Below are 18,638 nucleotides of genomic sequence, written 5' to 3' on the forward strand. Positions count from 1 at the left end.
TAGAGCCTGAATAATGAAACACTGGAAGCAGTGGTGGAGGAAGCACACAAGTAAAAGTAAAAGTACCATATTAACTTTTCTACTTGAGCAAAGTAACTGCTTACTTTTATTTATACTTTAAGCATTAAAAGTAAAAGTACTTGCAGAGCGTGGCCTAGTCTCTGCTGTGATGCTGCTGCTGCAGGGGGCGGGGTCTAATGGTACCGGCCTGCTCTGATTGGATCACTGGATCTATTCCCGTCTCGTTATTGTTTACTTTTAAAAATATAGAAACAGAATAATCCTTCGCACGTAAGTAGCAGGTGCATCAGAGGAAAGACCAGACGTTATTCTCACTGCTTCATTCATCAGGCTGCAAAGAGGATTTCAGTAACGTTTCTATGGATTTATTTAATCTCAAAATGTGCGCACGTTAAAAGACGCCTGTGCAAAGTGCACAGAAAAACACATGAGCCACCATTAGGGCTCCAAACTTTAAACTACAAACAAACTTTGTTGAGTGTTGAGTTGACATTCAAATCAATTTGAATGATAAATATAACAAATCTTAATGAAATATGACACAGAACCAAAGGTTTGATTCTCTGTCTGTGTCTCTGTGGACTTCAGGTGAAGTGTTTGGCCGACTCCATGGACGACTCGCTCACCTGTCAGTCCGGACGCGAGGACTCACAGGAAGCAGGAGGAGACGAGGACGAGGACGAGGAGGAGGAGGAGGGAGACGAAGAGGAGGAAGAGGAGGAGGAAGAAGGGGAGGAGGACGAGGAGGAAGACGAAGAAGAAGATTACAGACAGTGTGCGTGGCGCAACACCAACGCATCCTCCCGCCGCGCCACAGGCCGGGTGGGAGGAGATGGGAGAGGAGGCGCCGACATGCACGAGGACAGCACCGCCACCTCCTTCAGTGATGTCACCCTCTATATGGACGAGGGCTGCCTCCCCTCCTCGCCGCTGTCCCGCCCCACCTCCAACTCTGACACAGAGTACTGGGGAGGAGGGCGAGGAGGAGGTGCAGGGGGGAGGGAGGACAGCAGGGAGACGGAGGGAGGAAGCAGCCGGAGGAGCAGCACGCCCTGTACAGAGTGTCGGGGGGAGTACAGAGGGAGGGCAGGAGGAGGAGGAGGAGGAGGAGGAGGAGGAGGAGGAGGGAGGACACCTCCCTGTCCTGACCATCGAACCGCCCAGTGACAGCTCAGTGGACATGAGTGACAGGTCAGCACAACCAATCAGAGAGCTTCTACAAAACTTGTTCTCATGTTCTTAATCTGATTATAACACACAGACTAAATAAAGATGGACGACAAGACAGCTCCCAAAAGTGAAGCCAAATCCTCTCCATCGCCCCCTGGTGTCTGGCTGATTGATAGGTCCCATATAAACTCTGCCTCCTCCATGTTAGCGGATGGGACATGGACCAATGTAGATGTTACATATTTTTTTCTCAAAGACGAGAATGTAGTTTTATCTCTTTGTTCATGTTTCTGATCAGTTTAGTTTGAATTAGTTATTTGATGATAAAAAAACGGGCTGAGACGTCATGATTGACAGCTCAGACTGACTCCTGATTGGTCGAGTGCGTGTATCAGCAGGACCTTGGCTCCTTATCGGAGTTGTGTTGGCTTTAGAAGTGGAGACGTGTCGTCCATCTTTGTTTACAGTCTCTTCACCTGCAGTTTATTATCGGTGCATTGACAGAGAAACATTGATTCTATAAGTTTAACGTTGTCGTTTAAATCTGAAGGTCAGAGCGAGGCTCCATCGGACGCCTGGTGTACGAACAGGAGCCGTCAGGAGTCGAGCGAGGAGAGCGGGAGAGGAGGGCAGGAGGAGGGGAGGAGGAGGAGGAGAGCGGAGAGGATGAGCGAGGGGGAGGAGGGGGAGGAAGCAGCGAAGCCGACTCGCCCCAGGGAACCATCAAACACAAACCAAACGGCCGCTCGGTCGCCACAGCGCAGGGACAAACACGCAGCCCCGCCAACGTCCCGCTGCCGATCCCCTCGGCCCGGACGCTGCCCTCACACCCGCTGCCCCACCCGCTGCAACACTCACACCCCCACACTCACCCCGCGCCCATCCCCCACCTCCCCACCATCCTCCACCACCACCCGCAGTACAGCCAGCCACACGTCATGCACATGCACCACGGGCACGGCGGCGGCCCGTACATGCAGCACCCACACCACTTCAACCAGCACCACTACCACCACCTGCACCACCACCACCTGCCCCATGGTTACCCAGAACCCCCCTCTTCCCCGCTGCCGTCCCCTGTGCCACCACTCACACCTCTCTCACCCCTGCCGCTGCCGCTCACGCCCTCGCCGCTGTCGTCCTCCTCGTCCTCGGCTCTTCAAAACATGGAGGCGCAGCAGCAGCAGCACCTCGCCCACCACCCCCACCTCCACCACCACCACCTGCTGTGCTCGGACGGAGACAACGAGAGCGTCAACTCCACCACCACCAACTCCAACGACGACACCACCGTCAACAACTGCAGCTCCGGCTCGTCGTCCCGTGACAGCCTGCGGGAGCCAATAGGAGGGGCCCCACTGGGGAAACAGACCTATCAGAGAGAGAGCCGCCACAGCTGGGACTCGCCGGCCTTCAACAACGACGTGGTGCAGCGGCGGCAGTACCGCATCGGACTCAACCTGTTCAACAAGTAAGTGTGTGTTTGTACCTGGAAACAGAATCAAACTCTGAAAACCAAGTAACTGTTGTTGGAAGCTCTGATAGATCTGCTGCAGATGATCTCGGAGGGAACATAGTTAACTAGAGAGGCAAAGCAATTTAAAAAGAAAAGGAAGTGAAATGAAAGCGTCTCTCTGTGGCGACAGGAAGCCCGAGAAGGGGATCCAGTACCTGATCGAGAGAGGGTTCGTGTCGGACACACCGGTGGGCGTCGCCCGGTTCATCCTGGAGAGGAAGGGACTGAGCCGGCAGATGATCGGAGAGTTCCTCGGCAGCCGGCAGCAGTTCAACAAGGACGTCTTAGAGTGAGTAGACGTCACATGACTTCCACAGCAGACAGGTCCGTGCGTTGTTGTCATGTCTCCATGACGCTGACACCTAGTGGCTGCAGTCGTTATGTTTCTTCTTCAAATTCGCCTCAAACGTTAACTTAGACTCACAGATGAGCTGATTAGATTTCAGGGGTCAAAGGTCAAGGGTCAAAGTCACGTTGACCTCACAAAACATGTCTTTGATACCTCAACTCTGTCTTTAGGGAATTTGTTCACATTTTGTTCGGTTGTCACTTGGACTCAAAAATGAATTGATTCGATTTCAGGGGTCAAAGGTCACAGTGACCTCATGACTCTGGAAATACAAAGATGTTGAAACTGCTCTGGTTGAAGGAAGAAGACAACCACAGCTGTGACGGTGTTTCTAGTTGGATCAAATGTTCTCATGAGGAAATTTGATTCGTAGCAGCTTCCTCTCCTTTATGAAATCAAGAGGGTTTGTGGGAAATATAGTCTTATTATTGTCTTGATGTTTTACAGTTTAACATCAACTTTATCAGAAATAACTATAAACACAAATACAATCAAATATAAAGAAGTTGACATTTTGTATAAATATAAACATAAATACAGATCTTTTCTGCATCATTTATTCTGTAAAACAAAAGTTTTCATGTCAGCAAATATAAACACTGATACTGATAAATCCTTCAGGCTCTGATTCTGAGGTGGTTTGTTTATTCAACATTTCATTTCAACTGTGGTCGATGATTTCCTGGTTTCCTGTTTCCGTCTGTAGCTGCGTCCTGGACGAAATGGATTTCTCTGGGATGGATCTCGACGATGCTCTGAGGAAGTTCCAGTCTCAGATCAAAGTTCAGGGCGAAGCTCAGCGGGTGGAGCGACTGGTCGAGGCCTTCAGGTGATAAACTGCACCACAGGTTTGAATCACAGAGGAGATTCAGCTCGTCACAGTCTGTGATGGTGTTTTTATTCCTCTCTCTCTTGCTCTCTGTAGTCAGCGGTACTGTGTTTGTAACCCGGTGCTGATCCGACAGTTCCAGAATCCAGACACCATCTTCATCTTGGCCTTTGCCATCATCCTCCTCAACACGGACATGTACAGCCCCAACGTCAAGCCAGAGAGGAAGATGAAGCTTGAGGACTTCGTCAAGAACCTGCGAGGTCAGTATCATCTTCATCTCTCACAATCAGTGGAGTCGGTCTTCGATGACTATTTTAAAAACAGTCGTAGACGTAGAGAGAAGAGAAAGTCTGCAGCTCAGAGTCGCTCATTCACAACTTGTCTTATTCATCAAATCATTTATTCTGAGAACTTGTTGCTCTGCCATGTTTGTACAGTAGCCCAGAGCAGACAAGCCAAACGGGGTCCAGTGTTTTCACGGTAGTTTCTCCGATGCGCTTGTCACTACCCACTGAACCTGTGTGTTTCCACCAGGCGTTGATAACGGTCAAGACATCCCCAGAGACCTGCTGGTGGCCATCTATGGAAGGATCCAGAAATGGGAGCTGAGGACCAACGATGACCACGTGTCCCAGGTCCAGGCAGTAGAGAGAATGGTGGTCGGCAAGAAGCCTGTAAGAAACTCCTGGCATCTATGCAACCATATCTTTCTACATGTTGGTGCAATTTTTAGAATGAATAAATATATGCAGACCTTTATAAAAAAAGGGAGATGAAAATTTTGGAAATGCAATGTCCCGAGAGGATGACCCTAGATATTTTGACGACACCTGTAAGACCACCATCAAGAAACAAAAACCATCAATTTAACACTTAAACTTCCATTTAATTTACTGAGCACAAGGAGTTTAAGTATGTTCACGAGTGAGGGGAAGATGGAGCGTGAGTTGGACAGGCGGGTCGCTGCAGCGTCGGCAGTGACCACGTGTTGCACTGGACTGTTGTGGTGAAGATGGAACTTCTACGTTTCAACTCTCACCTGTGGTCACAAGCTCTGGTGTCTGGGCTCAGACTTAGAGACAGAGTGAGGAGTTCCCACATCCAGAGGGAGCTCGGAGTAGAACTGCTGCTCCTTCGAATCGAAGAGGGAACCGTGGAGGTGGTCTAGGCATCTAGGCAGGATCCTCCTTGGCGCCCTCTGTTGGAGGTTTACCAGGCACGCCCAACCAGGAGGCAACCCCGGGGTAGAACTCGTTGGACGGACTACATATCCCATCAGGCCTGGGAACGTCTCTGGATCCATCTGAGAAGGATGTCTGGGATACCTTACTGTGCCGGCCGAGATACGTCAAGCAGAGGATGGATGAGTTTTCCTTCTCCCCACAGAACGAAGACCTTTTGAACTTTCCTCGAGCTCAACCCTCAAGAATAATCATCATTTTTTCACATTTCGCGATTTAATCACAATTCCAAAAACCTAAAGTATCAGACACCGTCTCTGTCAAGTTAAACAAACAATAACAAAACGTGTGTGTGTGTGTGTGTGTGTGTGTGTGTGTGTGTGTGTGTGTGTGTGTGTGTGTGTGTGTGTGTGTGTGTGTGTGTGTGTGTGTGTTGCAGGTCCTGTCGCTGCCTCATCGCCGGCTAGTTTGCTGCTGTCAGCTGTTCGAGGTTCCAGATCCGAACCGCGCCCAGAGGAGCAGCGTCCACCAGAGGGAGGTGTTTCTGTTCAACGACCTGCTGATGGTAACAACACACGTCTCAGTCTGTAGATAAAACATGATCACAATAAAGAAACCGCTTTAATCCTACAACTCTATTCAAAGGTGGTCAGCATATATTTTTGCTACGTAGCAAACTAACCCAATTGGAATCAGGCTTCATTTCAGACCTGAAAAGTGATGCTAATGGTAACTCCCGTTACTCCAGCTAGTCTTAGTTCGTCTCGTCGTATTAAACAACGACTCGATTTTCTGGACATTATCTGGAGTTCACGTCTGAAAACAGTTTGAGTTTTGTGACAAGAACCAGTAAAGTTTGGAGATGAAGCCTCCAGTGGTGAAAGAATCTGTACGACTTCATGAATGTTGAAGCAGCATCGTTGTGACAGAAGCTCTCTAGTCTGAATAAATGATTTAAAGCTCATCGTGCACAGAAAGTCACGAAAGCTCATCTCATGTTTGTCCTCAGGAGATAAAGACAAACTATGATTCAGTTTTAATTTATTTACAATGTGACCAACAGGAGAGAAACTCTGAACACAGCAGATTGAAATAACCACTGATGGATTTATAACCTCCAAACAACAAAAGAAACAAATGAAGATTTGCATAATCAAGCATCATCTTTTCTTTCCTCCCTCCTCCTCCTCCATTTTCTCTTTTTCTTCTCTCTCCTCAATCCTTTACCAACTCCTCTTCATCTTCCTCTTCCTCTTCCTCTCCTCTTCCTCTTCCTCTCTTCCTCTCTCTCCTCTCCTCTCCTCTCCCCCTCCTCCTCCTCCTCCTCAGGTAACAAAGATCTTCCAGAAGAAGAAGACTTCAGTAACGTACAATTTCCGTCAGTCGTTTCCTCTGGTGGACATGCAGGTCCACACCTTCCAAAACACCTGTAAGTGCTTCTCTCCCTCCTTCTCTCACTCCTGCATCACTCTTTCTACTCATCTCCTTCTCCTCTCATCCATCTGCTCTCTCCATCTGTGTCGGCTTATCTTCGTTTCATTTCTTATACTTCTTCTCTCGCTCGTCTCTCTATTTTTACCCCACAGTCAGCAGACTGTAAAGACACCGGAGTTGGTTTATAATGATTATAAATGTGCTGCTTTAAGAGTAGAAAGGGAAGCGTGAGGAAAGATCTAGAGCTGCGGGTGAGATGGATGTACGATACGTGAGGATGTACTATACGTGAGGATGTACGATACGTGAGGATGTACGATATGAGAGGATGTACGATATGAGAGGATGTAATGAGAGGATGTACGATACGAGAGGATGTACGATACGAGAGGATGTACGATACGTGAGGATGTACGATACGAGAGGATGTACGATACGAGAGGATGTACGATACGAGAGGATGTACGATACGAGAGGATGTACGATACGAGAGGATGTACGATACGTGAGGATGTACGATATGAGAGGATGTATGATACGTGAGGATGTACGATATGAGAGGATGTACGATACGTGAGGATGTACGATACGAGAGGATGTCACATGCGAGAGGATGTACGATACGTGAGGATGTACGAACATGAGAGGATGTACGATACGTGAGGATGTACGATACGAGAGGATGTATGATACGAGAGGATGTACGATATGAGAGGATGTACGATACGTGAGGATGTACGATACGTGAGGATGTACGATATGAGAGGATGTACGATATGAGAGGATGTACGATATGAGAGGATGTACGATATGAGAGATGTACGATATGAGAGGATGTACGACGTGAGGATGATACGGAGGATGTATCGAGAGGATGTACGATACGTGAGGATGTACGATACGTGAGGATGACGATACGAGAGGATGTACGATATGAGAGGATGTACGATACGAGAGGATGTACGATATGAGAGGATGTACGATATGAGAGGATGAGGATATGGATGTGACGATACGAGAGGATGGATGATCACTGTCAGTAAAATATATTATATTTAATATAAATATAATAGTAATTATTAATATTTATTGCCCAGCTGTATTTTGACCTCATTACATCGACTTTCTCTCAGCGGCCTCGACTCTGACTGACGTCCGGCTGCTGTCAATCACTGTCAGATCACAGGGTCAAAATTACTCAGCTGTTTGTGAGGTCGTCTCAGACCTGACGGAGCAGTGAGCTGAAGAGGAAGCTGCAGCGGTGCTTGTTGTGTTGTTCAGTTAGGTGGTGGTTGTGTTGTTAAGTTAGGTGGTTGTTGTGTTATTCAGTTAGGTGGTTGTTGTGTTATTCAGTTAGGTGGTTGTTGTGTTATTCAGTTGGTGGTTGTGTTGTTCAGTTAGGTGGTTGTTGTGTTGTTAAGTTAGTTGGTGGTTGTGTTGTTCAGTTAGGTGGTTGTTGTGTTATTCAGTTAGTTGGTGGTTGTGTTGTTCAGTTAGGTGGTTGTTGTGTTGTTCAGTTAGGTGGTTGTTGTGTTGTTCAGTTAGTTGGTGGTTGTGTTGTTCAGTTAGGTGGTTGTTGTGTTGGTAAGTTGGGTGGTTGTTGTGTTATTCAGTTAGGTGGTTGTTGTGTTATTCAGTTAGTTAGTTGTTGTGTTGTTAAGTTGGGTGGTTGTTGTGTTATTCAGTTAGGTGGTTGTTGGGTTATTCAGTTAGTTAGTTGTTGTGTTATTCAGTTAGGTGGTTGTTGTGTTGTTCGGTTAGTTGGTTGTTGTGTTATTCAGTTAGGTGGTTGTTGGGTTATTCAGTTAGTTAGTTGTTGTGTTATTCAGTTAGGTGGTTGTTGTGTTGTTCGGTTAGTTAGTTGTTGTGTTATTCAGTTAGGTGGTTGTTGGGTTATTCAGTTAGTTAGTTGTTGTGTTATTCAGTTAGGTGGTTGTTGTGTTGTTCGGTTAGTTGGTTGTTGTGTTTTTGTTGTTGCTTGTTGTGTTGTTGTTGTTGTTGACAGTTCTGGTTCTCCTGGTGGAGCTAAACGGGACTTGGCAGACTGTGGTGATGACTGTGACCAGGACAGATTGTCCCATATGATTCATCAGCACAGTCGCACGTCTGTTGTGTGTGTGTGTGTGTGTTTGTGTGTGGGTGGGTGGGTGGGTGCTCCTATTTGTATCTGTGTGTGAGTGTATATGTGTGTGTGTGTGTGTGTGTGTGTGTGTGTGTGTGTGTGTGTGTGTGTGTGTGTGTGTGTGTGTGTGTTGCAGGATGGTAGGAAAAGTGTTTGTGTCATAGGCTACATTTGGGGACCATGACTACAGTCCACTAAATTGAGGACACAGCTTTTGTCCCATTTAATGTCCCCAGAAAGGTCAAAAGTAAACATGTGCACGTGTGTGTGATGTATCTGTGATATAAACTCAGGTTTTCAGTTTAATGTGCAGATTGAAGTTTGTGTGGAACAGGAAGATAAAACCTCCTCATAGCTGCTGGACGTGTCTCAATATGACGTCATTCAGCCGCAGTTACACTACACACAGACACGTCTGGCTTCCAAACTCCAGAGCTATAGAGACGTTTAAACAGAGAACTCTGATAATCAGCTCAGAACTACAGTGTGTAACATCTGGTGTGTGTGTGTGTGTGTGTGTGTGTGTGTGTCTTTCAGACTACCCTCATGGCATCCGACTGACGTCAGCGAACCCCGGAGGAGAGAGGAAGGTGCTGATCGTCTTCACAGCTCCGAGCCAGCAGGACCGAGCTCGCTTCACCTCCGACCTCCGAGAGAGCATCGCAGAGGTGCAGGACATGGAGAAGTACAGGGTGGAGTGTGAGTGTCCTCCTCACTGTGGTAGAAGGGATGTAGTAACAGTAGGAGAGGTGGAAGCAGTACTAATACACAGTGTCAGTACCAGAGGCAGTAGCAGTTGTATTTAGTCACAACTGGCAAAGATGAGAAGCGCCACAAAGGTGAAAATGTTTCAACGTGAGAGAAACGTTTGCAGGACACTGTGTTGTGAAAACATGAGATTCAGTGTTGACATCACCCAGAATCAGACACGGAGGCAAAACATGACCTGCAGATCCTCCTCATGGTTCAGGTGAGAGGGGGGGCAGCCGGGTGCAGCAGACAGAGACAGGAAGTGACGTGTTGCTGCAGAGGTCACGTGATCGTGTTTACATCACCTGACACCTTCAGCTCTGATCACCACGAACTCTCTGCACATCTTCGTCTGTGTCTTCATCGTGTGTGTCAGCACTTCTTCACCAGAGATCTTTGTTTTAGTTTCTTCATGTTTGTGTCCCGTGTTAGAAGCTCCTCCCCCACTCACTCACAGTAAATCAATTTTTGGACATAACAACAGAAGTTAGCACTAAGCATAGCTTCCTTCTCCAGTGACCGAACTCACATGATTTACGCTTCGTGTTCAGTCTGAACCTGAACGAACCGTCAGTTGTAGCGTCTGTTAACGATCATCATGGTCAATTTTACTAAATGTTTTTTGTTTTGATTCTCATTGGTCATGGACGACCATGTTGATGTTTGTCTCTCTTTTCGCCATCTCCCCCTTCAGCCGAGCTCGAGAAGCAGAAAGGTGTGATGCGTCCCGGCATGTTGACGGGCGGAGCAGTGGGTGGCGGGGCCAACACCGGTGGGGGGCCCGTAAAGGGTGAGGTGCTCAATGGCACCCTGGGTAGGCCGAGCCTCGACGACACGTACGCCTCTGTGGACGGACTGAAACGCACGGCACTCAGCTCATCGTTGAGAGACCTCTCAGAAACAGGTGAGGACGTTTTACTGCTGCAGCTTTTTATTAAGACTCAGAACAAAGTTACATCTTTGTCTTAAACAACTGATGAAACAAGATGAAATCTAAAACATAATTCAGTACAGTGTAATACTGTGCTGCTCCGTCTCCACCTACTGGACAGCTGCAGAAACTACAATAGAAAACGATAGGGGGTTTGCTGGTATTTATTTAAGAAGAAGAAGGAGAAGAAGAAGAAGAAGAAGAAGAAGTCAGTGATATCCAGCAGAAACCTGCAGTATTGATAGAATATTACTGACTTTTTATTATTAATTCACACGCAGGGAATGTAAATCATTTTAATGTTCAGCTAGAACATATATATACATAAAAACATAAATACATGTGTTTAATCTGTTCTGTGGAATGTAACAAAGTACATATTCTCATACTGTAATTATTACAAATTTGAGATACTATTCCTGCCACTAAATATTTGAAGATATACTGAACTTGAACTTTTCCATTTGTTTAAAACTTTTATTTACTTTACAAGTTGAAGGTTTTCTATACATTAGTTGAAACAAGTTGTTGATTAATTTATGTCAAATGATTGAACATTTATTGGCAAATAATTAAATTTGACAAAGATATTTTTAAAGAAAAGCACAATTATTGTTCCAGCTTCTTAAATTTGAGGATTTTCAGCTTTATAAATAAATGAATTTACAGATAATATTCATATAATATTATATATATAATATCATAGTAACGTTGAAGTTTGGTTGGAGTAAACGTGAAGGTTCACATCTCACCAGTGTCAGACAACGATAACAATTTGTTTCAAACTTTTGTAAAAACATTGTAAAAAACAAAAAAATTGTTTAGTTTTTGTTATTGATGCTGCTGATCTGGTTTATTTATTTTTATTTTTGTGAATGATTGCGTCTCGTGAGCCTGTTTTCGACTCGCACATCATGACATAATAATAAAACACAGTCAGTGTTTGGTGAACACATTGTAACCCTGCCTCATTCTGATTGGGTAACAGGGAAGCGAGGTCGTAGGAACAGTGTGGGATCATTGGACAGTACCATTGAAGTAAGTGCGGCAGGGGGCGGGGCTGAAAGCATGCGCGATGTCACACACGCAGCTAACTGCATGTTTGTGTTTGTGAAAACGTGACGTGTCATCCGTCACACACGTGTTCGTCCCGGCTGCATGTTACCAAACACGCCACAAGTTCAATCAGCCAATGAAAACACATTTCACCTTCACTGGGTAGTTGAGCTTTGATATGAAGCATAAACTGTAAATGAAGAAAGACGACTTTTGGACAAACCCAATAGTGAAGCCAAAACATCTTGTTCGCCCCCTGGTGGCTGGCTTCACCCCACGATCACTACTGCACAGAAATCACTGCGCATGACGTCATCACCACAAGATGGCAGCATTCGTAAATAAGATATTTCAGTTTAATTTCTGTATAATGGGAGGAAGTGTCGTCCATCTTTATTCACAGTTTATGATACAAACAGAAAAATAATCAATGTTCCAGATGTGCATCTGAACCTCTGGACCACCAGGACGTCCACAGATGTTTTCCTGTGTTGTCTTTTGTCTGAACTTCATGATTCTTCTTTACCTGTATGTTTCTGCAAGTTAACTCTTTAACACTTTTTACACTTTCACAGCAAAGTGGACGTTTGATTAACAATTTTCTACCAGTAAAACAATCGTCATTGATTTCTGTTAATGTCATGTGACATCAACAGTTTCAGGTTCTGTATTTAATTCTTACATTTCCTTCTTCTTATGTTCTTTTCTCCCTCCTCCGCCTCCCAGGGTTCCATTATTAGCAGCCCTCGGCCGCACCAGCAGCGCCCCCTGCCTACTGGAGGTCTGTCTTACTGCCCCATGATGGTCCCTTCTTCTCCAGCAGCCTACCGGCCACACCGCCCAACTCAGAGCCCCGGTACAGGGGTGGGGGGTGGGCCGGGGCTCTGTCACAACCAGGGAGGGGTCACCACCTCCCCACTCGTGAGCGGGGGAGGGGCTGGGGGCGGAGGAGGGATGGCGGGTGGGGGGGGCCCGACTGGCGGCGGCCTGCTGGGGAACTTCTTCGGCAGCCGCAGAGGCAAGGTTCCTGGTCCCCTGACAATGATGTCACCAACTCCTCAGGGTCCTCCGAGTCCCCTGATGATATCATCACCCCCCCACTACCCCGCCCCCGCGCCTCCCATCGTCCACCCATCCTCCCCTTCCCCAGGCCCCTCCCCATCGCCCAACCTCGGTCCGTCGGACTCGGGAGGAGTTGGAGGGGGAGGAGGTATGGGACCGTCCAAGCTCCAGGCTTTGCATGCCCAGTATTGCCACGGCAACAGTGGAGGAGGAGGAGTCAGTGTTACTGGGCACCAGCAGCAGCAAACGCCACCCCCACCCTACCACCATCATCACCGCTACCACATGCAGAGCGTTCCCCAGCACCACCCCCTCTCGCACAGGTTCTCCGCACCCCGGCGTCAGGGCCCATCCGGCTGCGTTCCCTCTCATACCCAGCAGCATCAGAGGATGCAACATGGCCCCGCCCAGCACCCACGCTACAACCTGGCTTCAGGCTTCACCACGCCCCCTCCGCTGTCCCCACACTCCCCCTTAACCCCTACTACCCCGCACGGACTCTACCACTCGCACCCCGCGGCGGGACGACCGGGTGGAGGTGCCAAACTCCCGCTAACCATCTCGCACTCTCAGCCCCACCCCCACGCTCACACACACTCTCACAACCACGCCGCGCACGCACACTCCCCCCTCAGCCCCTCCCCCTCCGTCTCCCCCTCCACCCACTTCATCTTCTCCCCCCCACCACCCCAGACACCCTCGGCACGCCTCGTCAGCCAAACGCCTCCTCAGCCCTACGCTCCTCAGTATCCGCCCCTCTCCTCTATCCCGCCTCCCCCTCCGCACTCCCCCTTGCCTCCCCCTTCAACAGCACCACTCTCCCCGCACCCAGGGGTGGGTGGAGGGCAAGGGGGGGGACCCAAATCGAAACCTGTCAGCCGGATCAGCACGGTCGTCTGAGAAGGCAGAAGCCAAGGACGGTGGTCAGCCACCCTGCTGTGAGCGTCCGGGGGTCGGTTCTGAGAAGGAGCAGGAGAGGGAGGAGGAGAGGAGGAGGAGAGGGAGGAGGGCAAGTGCAGGTGCATAAAAATGGCCACCTGGTGAGATGGAGAGCGGGGAAGAGGAAATTACTCAGCCTGTGTTATTTCCACATCCACTTCCCCCGCAGGTAGAAAGACTCTCGCTGAGAGATGTCTGCTGGGTAACTTTGTCCTGCCCGCGCTGCAACCGGGGGTCGGTTCTGAGAAGGAGCAGGAGAGGGAGGAACCGCCGCCAAGAACGTACGTCACACGAATCTGAAGAAAAATCCCACGCCGTCCTGCAACGTCTCATCTTCCCCCAGCGGTGTCCTTCTGAGGTGGCCGGGGACCGGAGCAGCCATGTTTGTAGTTTTTCATCTACAGAGGACGTGTCATATTGTGAGTTCGAATTTGTGAGTCGCTGTAGTGGACAAACGGTTCAGGGACCAGATGTGAAGGGAACAGTGCCTGAGAATTCAACACGGTTAGCGCTCGATGCTAACACCACGTACCGTGTCTGAAGAGACGGTTCTGGGTTTTTGAGAAACCTGAGAACGAGACAAGTCCTTTTGTTAGTGTCCAAAAAAAAAAAAAAACTAGTCTTGCACCATTTTGTTTTTGGCACAAAAAGCACTTGTTGTTTTGGTCGTTGACGTATGAAGAAGCCATGAGGTGTTGCTGAGAAGCTGAAGTGCTTTGCATTAATCTGGTGCCGTTTCTGTGTCTTAGACAGGGATGCATGACCTGTGCAATATCTACTGAGTGTCAGTGCGTCTATGGTTTCAATCCTTTATGCAGGGGGCGGGATTTGTCGTCATTTAAAGCCACAGTCCAGCTTTAATTTGGTCGAGACAGTGAAGGTTACTGAGGACTTTACTTTCTACGTGGACAATAAACTTTTTTTAAACTTTCAAAAAGCCATCACAACAAAACTGCAGACGCCTTTTTACCTTTTGTTTTGCAAAAATGACGAAAAGCCTTTAGTGTTTGTGGATTACAGGGTTTCAACAGGGGGCGCTATACTGTTGTTTTTTCGATTGGGACTTTAAAATGGGGATGTTGACATTTGACCTAGTAATTTTTTCAATAACTTGTAAAGGGAGATTTATTTAATAATTTGTACTAAATCAGTGAATGTCGCCCCTTATTACTTAGTATCCTAGTTATATGAAAGTATAAGCTTGAATTTGTCAGAAATTATAAATATGTCAGCTGTGATTGATGCTCCATGTTGTTTGTGACCCTCCATGTTGCCAGGGACGGAGATTATGCTAAAACAGGGTGCAGTCTGGGAAACAGAGTCTTTTGTTTGACTGCCTGTGATGAGGACCTAAACGAAGACACCCAGTCTTAAAGTCATACAAATGTGATTTCAGGGTAAATTAAACATGATCTTCCTCTACTGTAACTCTACCTACACTGGAAACATTAATTTAACTGGGTGGGAAATTATAATGTTTGGAAAATGTGAACTGTGTGACCTGCACGGTAAAAAGAGAGAGAGAGAAACATCACGAAGATCAACAGGCGGCGAAACTCACAAAGCATTTTCTACAAACACCAAATCTCAGCTAATATATCAATTATTCTAAACTCAAAACAATATATTATGTTTTTGTACTTTTCAGATATATTGTTTCAATGTTGTTATTCCAAGGTGACGGTTAAAATGTCACAGTGTAACTACCCAGAATAAATACTTGATACATTAATATTGTACTATAAACTTCCCAACATGTTAAACCTTTGCAATTACACAAAAATGTATTGATGTAGGTTCATAAAAACGTTTCCAACCTTATTTCATCAAACCTTTACCAGCATTCAGCTCATAAAAATTAATAATAATATCCAACCCAGTCTGAGGTTTGTTAGTTTCTCTCAACAGGACGAAAAAACTAAGTTTAATCCCACATCCACTACTTGTTGTTGTGTTGCAAAATGGAGATAAAGGTGCCTTCATGCAGAGGGATGCTAAAAAAGAAAGACTACATTGATGTTCAAAGACAATTCATCATCTAAATCAATGATATATTGATTGATTGTATCATTTCACAATAATAGATATCAGCCATTGACTGCATTGTGTTAATCTGACTGAGCTCATCCGACACAAAGAACCTGAAAACTGGACCTAAATCCATCGTGAAGGACTCGACATGTCACAGACGTAAAGTGCGGAACATGTTTCATCGTCACAAGAGAATTATTCTTGAAGAAACTCATTATTACACGTTATTTTTGCACTTTAAGTTAAGACGCCAGTATTGAAGTGTATTTTCTCTTTTTTCTGCTAAGTCCAGATGACCCTGATCTCAGGGCAGGAAGCCCGTGATGTCAGGTAGAAAGCCGGTCGGTGCTGATTACTCTCCTGTCACACCGGCCGGTTCTGTCGGCCACAAATGAATATTCACCGATGTTGAACTGGGGGATGATGGGATATTTCTCTGATGCTCTGACTTCAAACATCAACGACACAAATCTAGTTTCCCAGTGATGATGTGAATGCGGCAACTGTAGATATTAACTGTACAGTGTGTTCTATTTTCAATGGGGCCAACAGCATCAATCTGTGACAGGTTCAGAATTGCTTGAATTAACAAAACGTGCGCTCTAAAAACACAAGTTCATCAGGGTTCTTCAGGCTCGTTCAGCATCGGAGAAAAACTACACAAAATCCCTACAATGATTTTTTTTCCAGAAGCCCTTTATTTTTGTGACTTGGTGAGAATAACATTTTGGATTATTATAATTTTAATTTAAAATCAGTTGACGGAGTTCCTCAAGGAACCATCCTGGGTTCCCTGTTGTTTTCAATCTGAAGAACCCTTTTGACTTTTTAGAGTGTGCTACTGATATTATCAATATTGTTGTGTGACAAGCTTCTACTAACATTACGTACTCCTTGGGCTGTTTTGTATTTTTAGCATTTTTTTCTTTTGTCATGTGCTTACGAGTGTGAGATGATTGATTTATTTTCTTCTCCTGATTTGGGCATTTTGTAACTGTACTAAAATCTTTTTAATTTTTAATATGTTTACAACTAAACCAAGAACTTTCTGTGACTAACATTCAACTTCTTCTGACATGTTTAATACAGACTGTGATAATTACTTCCACTCACTCCCTGTTTGCTCCCGTGAACACGTCTGCACATCATCCCGAAGCCTCAGCGAAGCCTCTCACCAACTTTTTAACATGTCTGCTACAATTCACATAAACAGTACCAGATGAGCTGCTAGGAATTCTGGGCCGTCGGGTCCCTGTCATGTATCTGCAGCGACCTACAGAAACGCTGCCTCTTTGCAGAGGCCTTAAAGTCAACTAATCCAGACCAACATGATTAGCAGAGTTCTCGAGGAGCATTGGATCAAACCTACCTCGCATGGGATCACTCAACATTTCACACTGTTTCACTGCATGTTTGACCGGAGTCTAACACATTGGAGTTCCCATTTTAAAGTTCCATTCCTAGGTTTGCATGTTGTTACCTTAACAAACCACGTGTACTGGACCCGACTGCCAGACCTGCAGTTTTTACATTTCTTTTCCTTTGGCTTTGAATTTAGTGTCAATCTCTAAAAACTAAAATCTACTTGAGGGGACTTGACTCCTGCTGCAGATAGATTTTCCATCACTATCAACATTTATGGGGCTCAAGCAGCCAGTGTTGCAACTTTTTGTGTTTTAATAATTTATGAAACTAATAATATTTAATAATATTACTAAGCCCTCGTAGTCTGAGGCTGGAGCAGATCATTGAGCCATCGGCTGCCTGGTGGAGACGTTCTGTCTCCACCGCCGTCCGTCTGTTGGCTGGTTTGATTGTTTATCAGAAGTTTTACGTGAAAAGAAACAAACTTGGTGGAGGAATCAACGTGTTCAATTTGAATCAGCTTTTCCACTTTTTATAACATTATCCAGGCATCTGTCGATATTTTCGTTAATTTCTCATGACATTTTTTGAGGATATTGATGTAAAAAATCTTATTTGTTGTAGAGATCTATGAGTTTGGTGAAGATTATCAGACAACAATAGACACGTGCAGGATTTCTTGGTCTTTGCTATTCTAGTTGGATGTGAAATTTAACATCAGGTTGCAGAATAAAAAACATTTCATTGCAAAATAAATGTGTGCACTTTACATTCTGGAGTAGAATCCAACATCTGTGGACAACCAACTCAACTCAAATGGTCCAATGTAATATCTGTGTGATGGATTATCTATCTGCAAGCAGGTTTTCATGAAAAATACTTTTTCACAGAAGTAATATAAAGTACATGTAGTGTAAGAACATGCACAAACCTAGTTATGGTTCTTTGAATACTCAGTTTAAATACGTTTTCTCTGCCCGGTCTGCTCTCCACTATCAGTTTGCATGTGGTATTTATTACAGTATCTGCACTGAATGAAATTGTATTATAAACATGAATGTACATAACCATTGTTAAATGAAAAATAATGCGAGTACTCGCTTTGCTCAGCAGCAGGCGGTTTGTCTCTGGCTGCGTTTCCACCAGGAACAGAAGATTTTTAATATCACACAAACAGATCTGATTGGACAGCTGCACGCAAAACAGGGAACTTTCAAAAAAATGAAGCACATCAGATCTGATTCAGATGAAGTTTAAAATGCTCCTGTGTAAACGCAGTCCGTTTTGTGTGTATCTATAAGGGCATGGACCGGGGGTCTTCGTTGTATGTAACGAGACAATGGACCGCTTTATGGAGTAAAAAATATTTCTTGTTTATAATGTAGAGCAAAGAGAGACTGGAATAGTCCTTGTAAAATTGTACGAGTACAGTGTCAAATATGTGTCAACAGAGACCACATTATTTTAAAAACTATGTATGGAAATTTTAGCTGTGTATATAAATATATATTACTTGTACTTTGTTTTTGAAATTGCAGAGATATGGAAAAAGTGGAAATATTTATTGCTCTAAAGATATAAAATCTGTTCATGTTGATGGAAAGATGTGTCCTGTTTTGTTTGAGGTTTCACACAATCGCACCACGTGCACGAAAGCTACATCCACACGTGTGCGTTTTAGTTTGAAAGCACATCACGTCCACACGGCTCCGGAGGCTCAGAGCCGCTAACGCAGAGAAGTGTGTGAACGCTGCTGGTCGCGTTTCAGTTAGAGAACTCTGGGTCTGCGTTTTATTCTGGACCAGCAGAAACTGAGATGTTCGGAAACGATGACGTAGCCTTCACTGATTCGTCAGGCTCCTGTCACATGACCTCCTTC

At 45.7% G+C, this 18,638-nt stretch overlaps 1 protein-coding gene across 1 annotated transcript in view; it reads left to right on the top strand.

Annotated features, from left to right (window-relative positions):
* The window catches only part of LOC118110593 (IQ motif and SEC7 domain-containing protein 1), a 60,968-nt gene extending 42,606 nt beyond the window's left edge, over nucleotides 1-18,362 (top strand). Inside the window, 13 exon segments of the mRNA XM_047340423.1 lie at nucleotides 610-1,129; nucleotides 1,131-1,212; nucleotides 1,742-2,662; nucleotides 2,838-2,996; nucleotides 3,763-3,885; nucleotides 3,982-4,148; nucleotides 4,423-4,562; nucleotides 5,509-5,634; nucleotides 6,399-6,498; nucleotides 9,163-9,324; nucleotides 10,070-10,279; nucleotides 11,295-11,344; nucleotides 12,089-18,362. Coding sequence (XP_047196379.1) covers nucleotides 610-1,129; nucleotides 1,131-1,212; nucleotides 1,742-2,662; nucleotides 2,838-2,996; nucleotides 3,763-3,885; nucleotides 3,982-4,148; nucleotides 4,423-4,562; nucleotides 5,509-5,634; nucleotides 6,399-6,498; nucleotides 9,163-9,324; nucleotides 10,070-10,279; nucleotides 11,295-11,344; nucleotides 12,089-13,324 — 3,996 coding nt within the window. The 3' untranslated portion in view covers nucleotides 13,325-18,362.
* Nucleotides 18,363-18,638: the final 276 nt, after the last annotated feature.

The sequence above is a fragment of the Hippoglossus stenolepis genome, chromosome 6 (assembly GCF_022539355.2).
Source record: "Hippoglossus stenolepis isolate QCI-W04-F060 chromosome 6, HSTE1.2, whole genome shotgun sequence".
In the NCBI taxonomy this organism is placed as follows: domain Eukaryota; kingdom Metazoa; phylum Chordata; class Actinopteri; order Pleuronectiformes; family Pleuronectidae; genus Hippoglossus; species Hippoglossus stenolepis.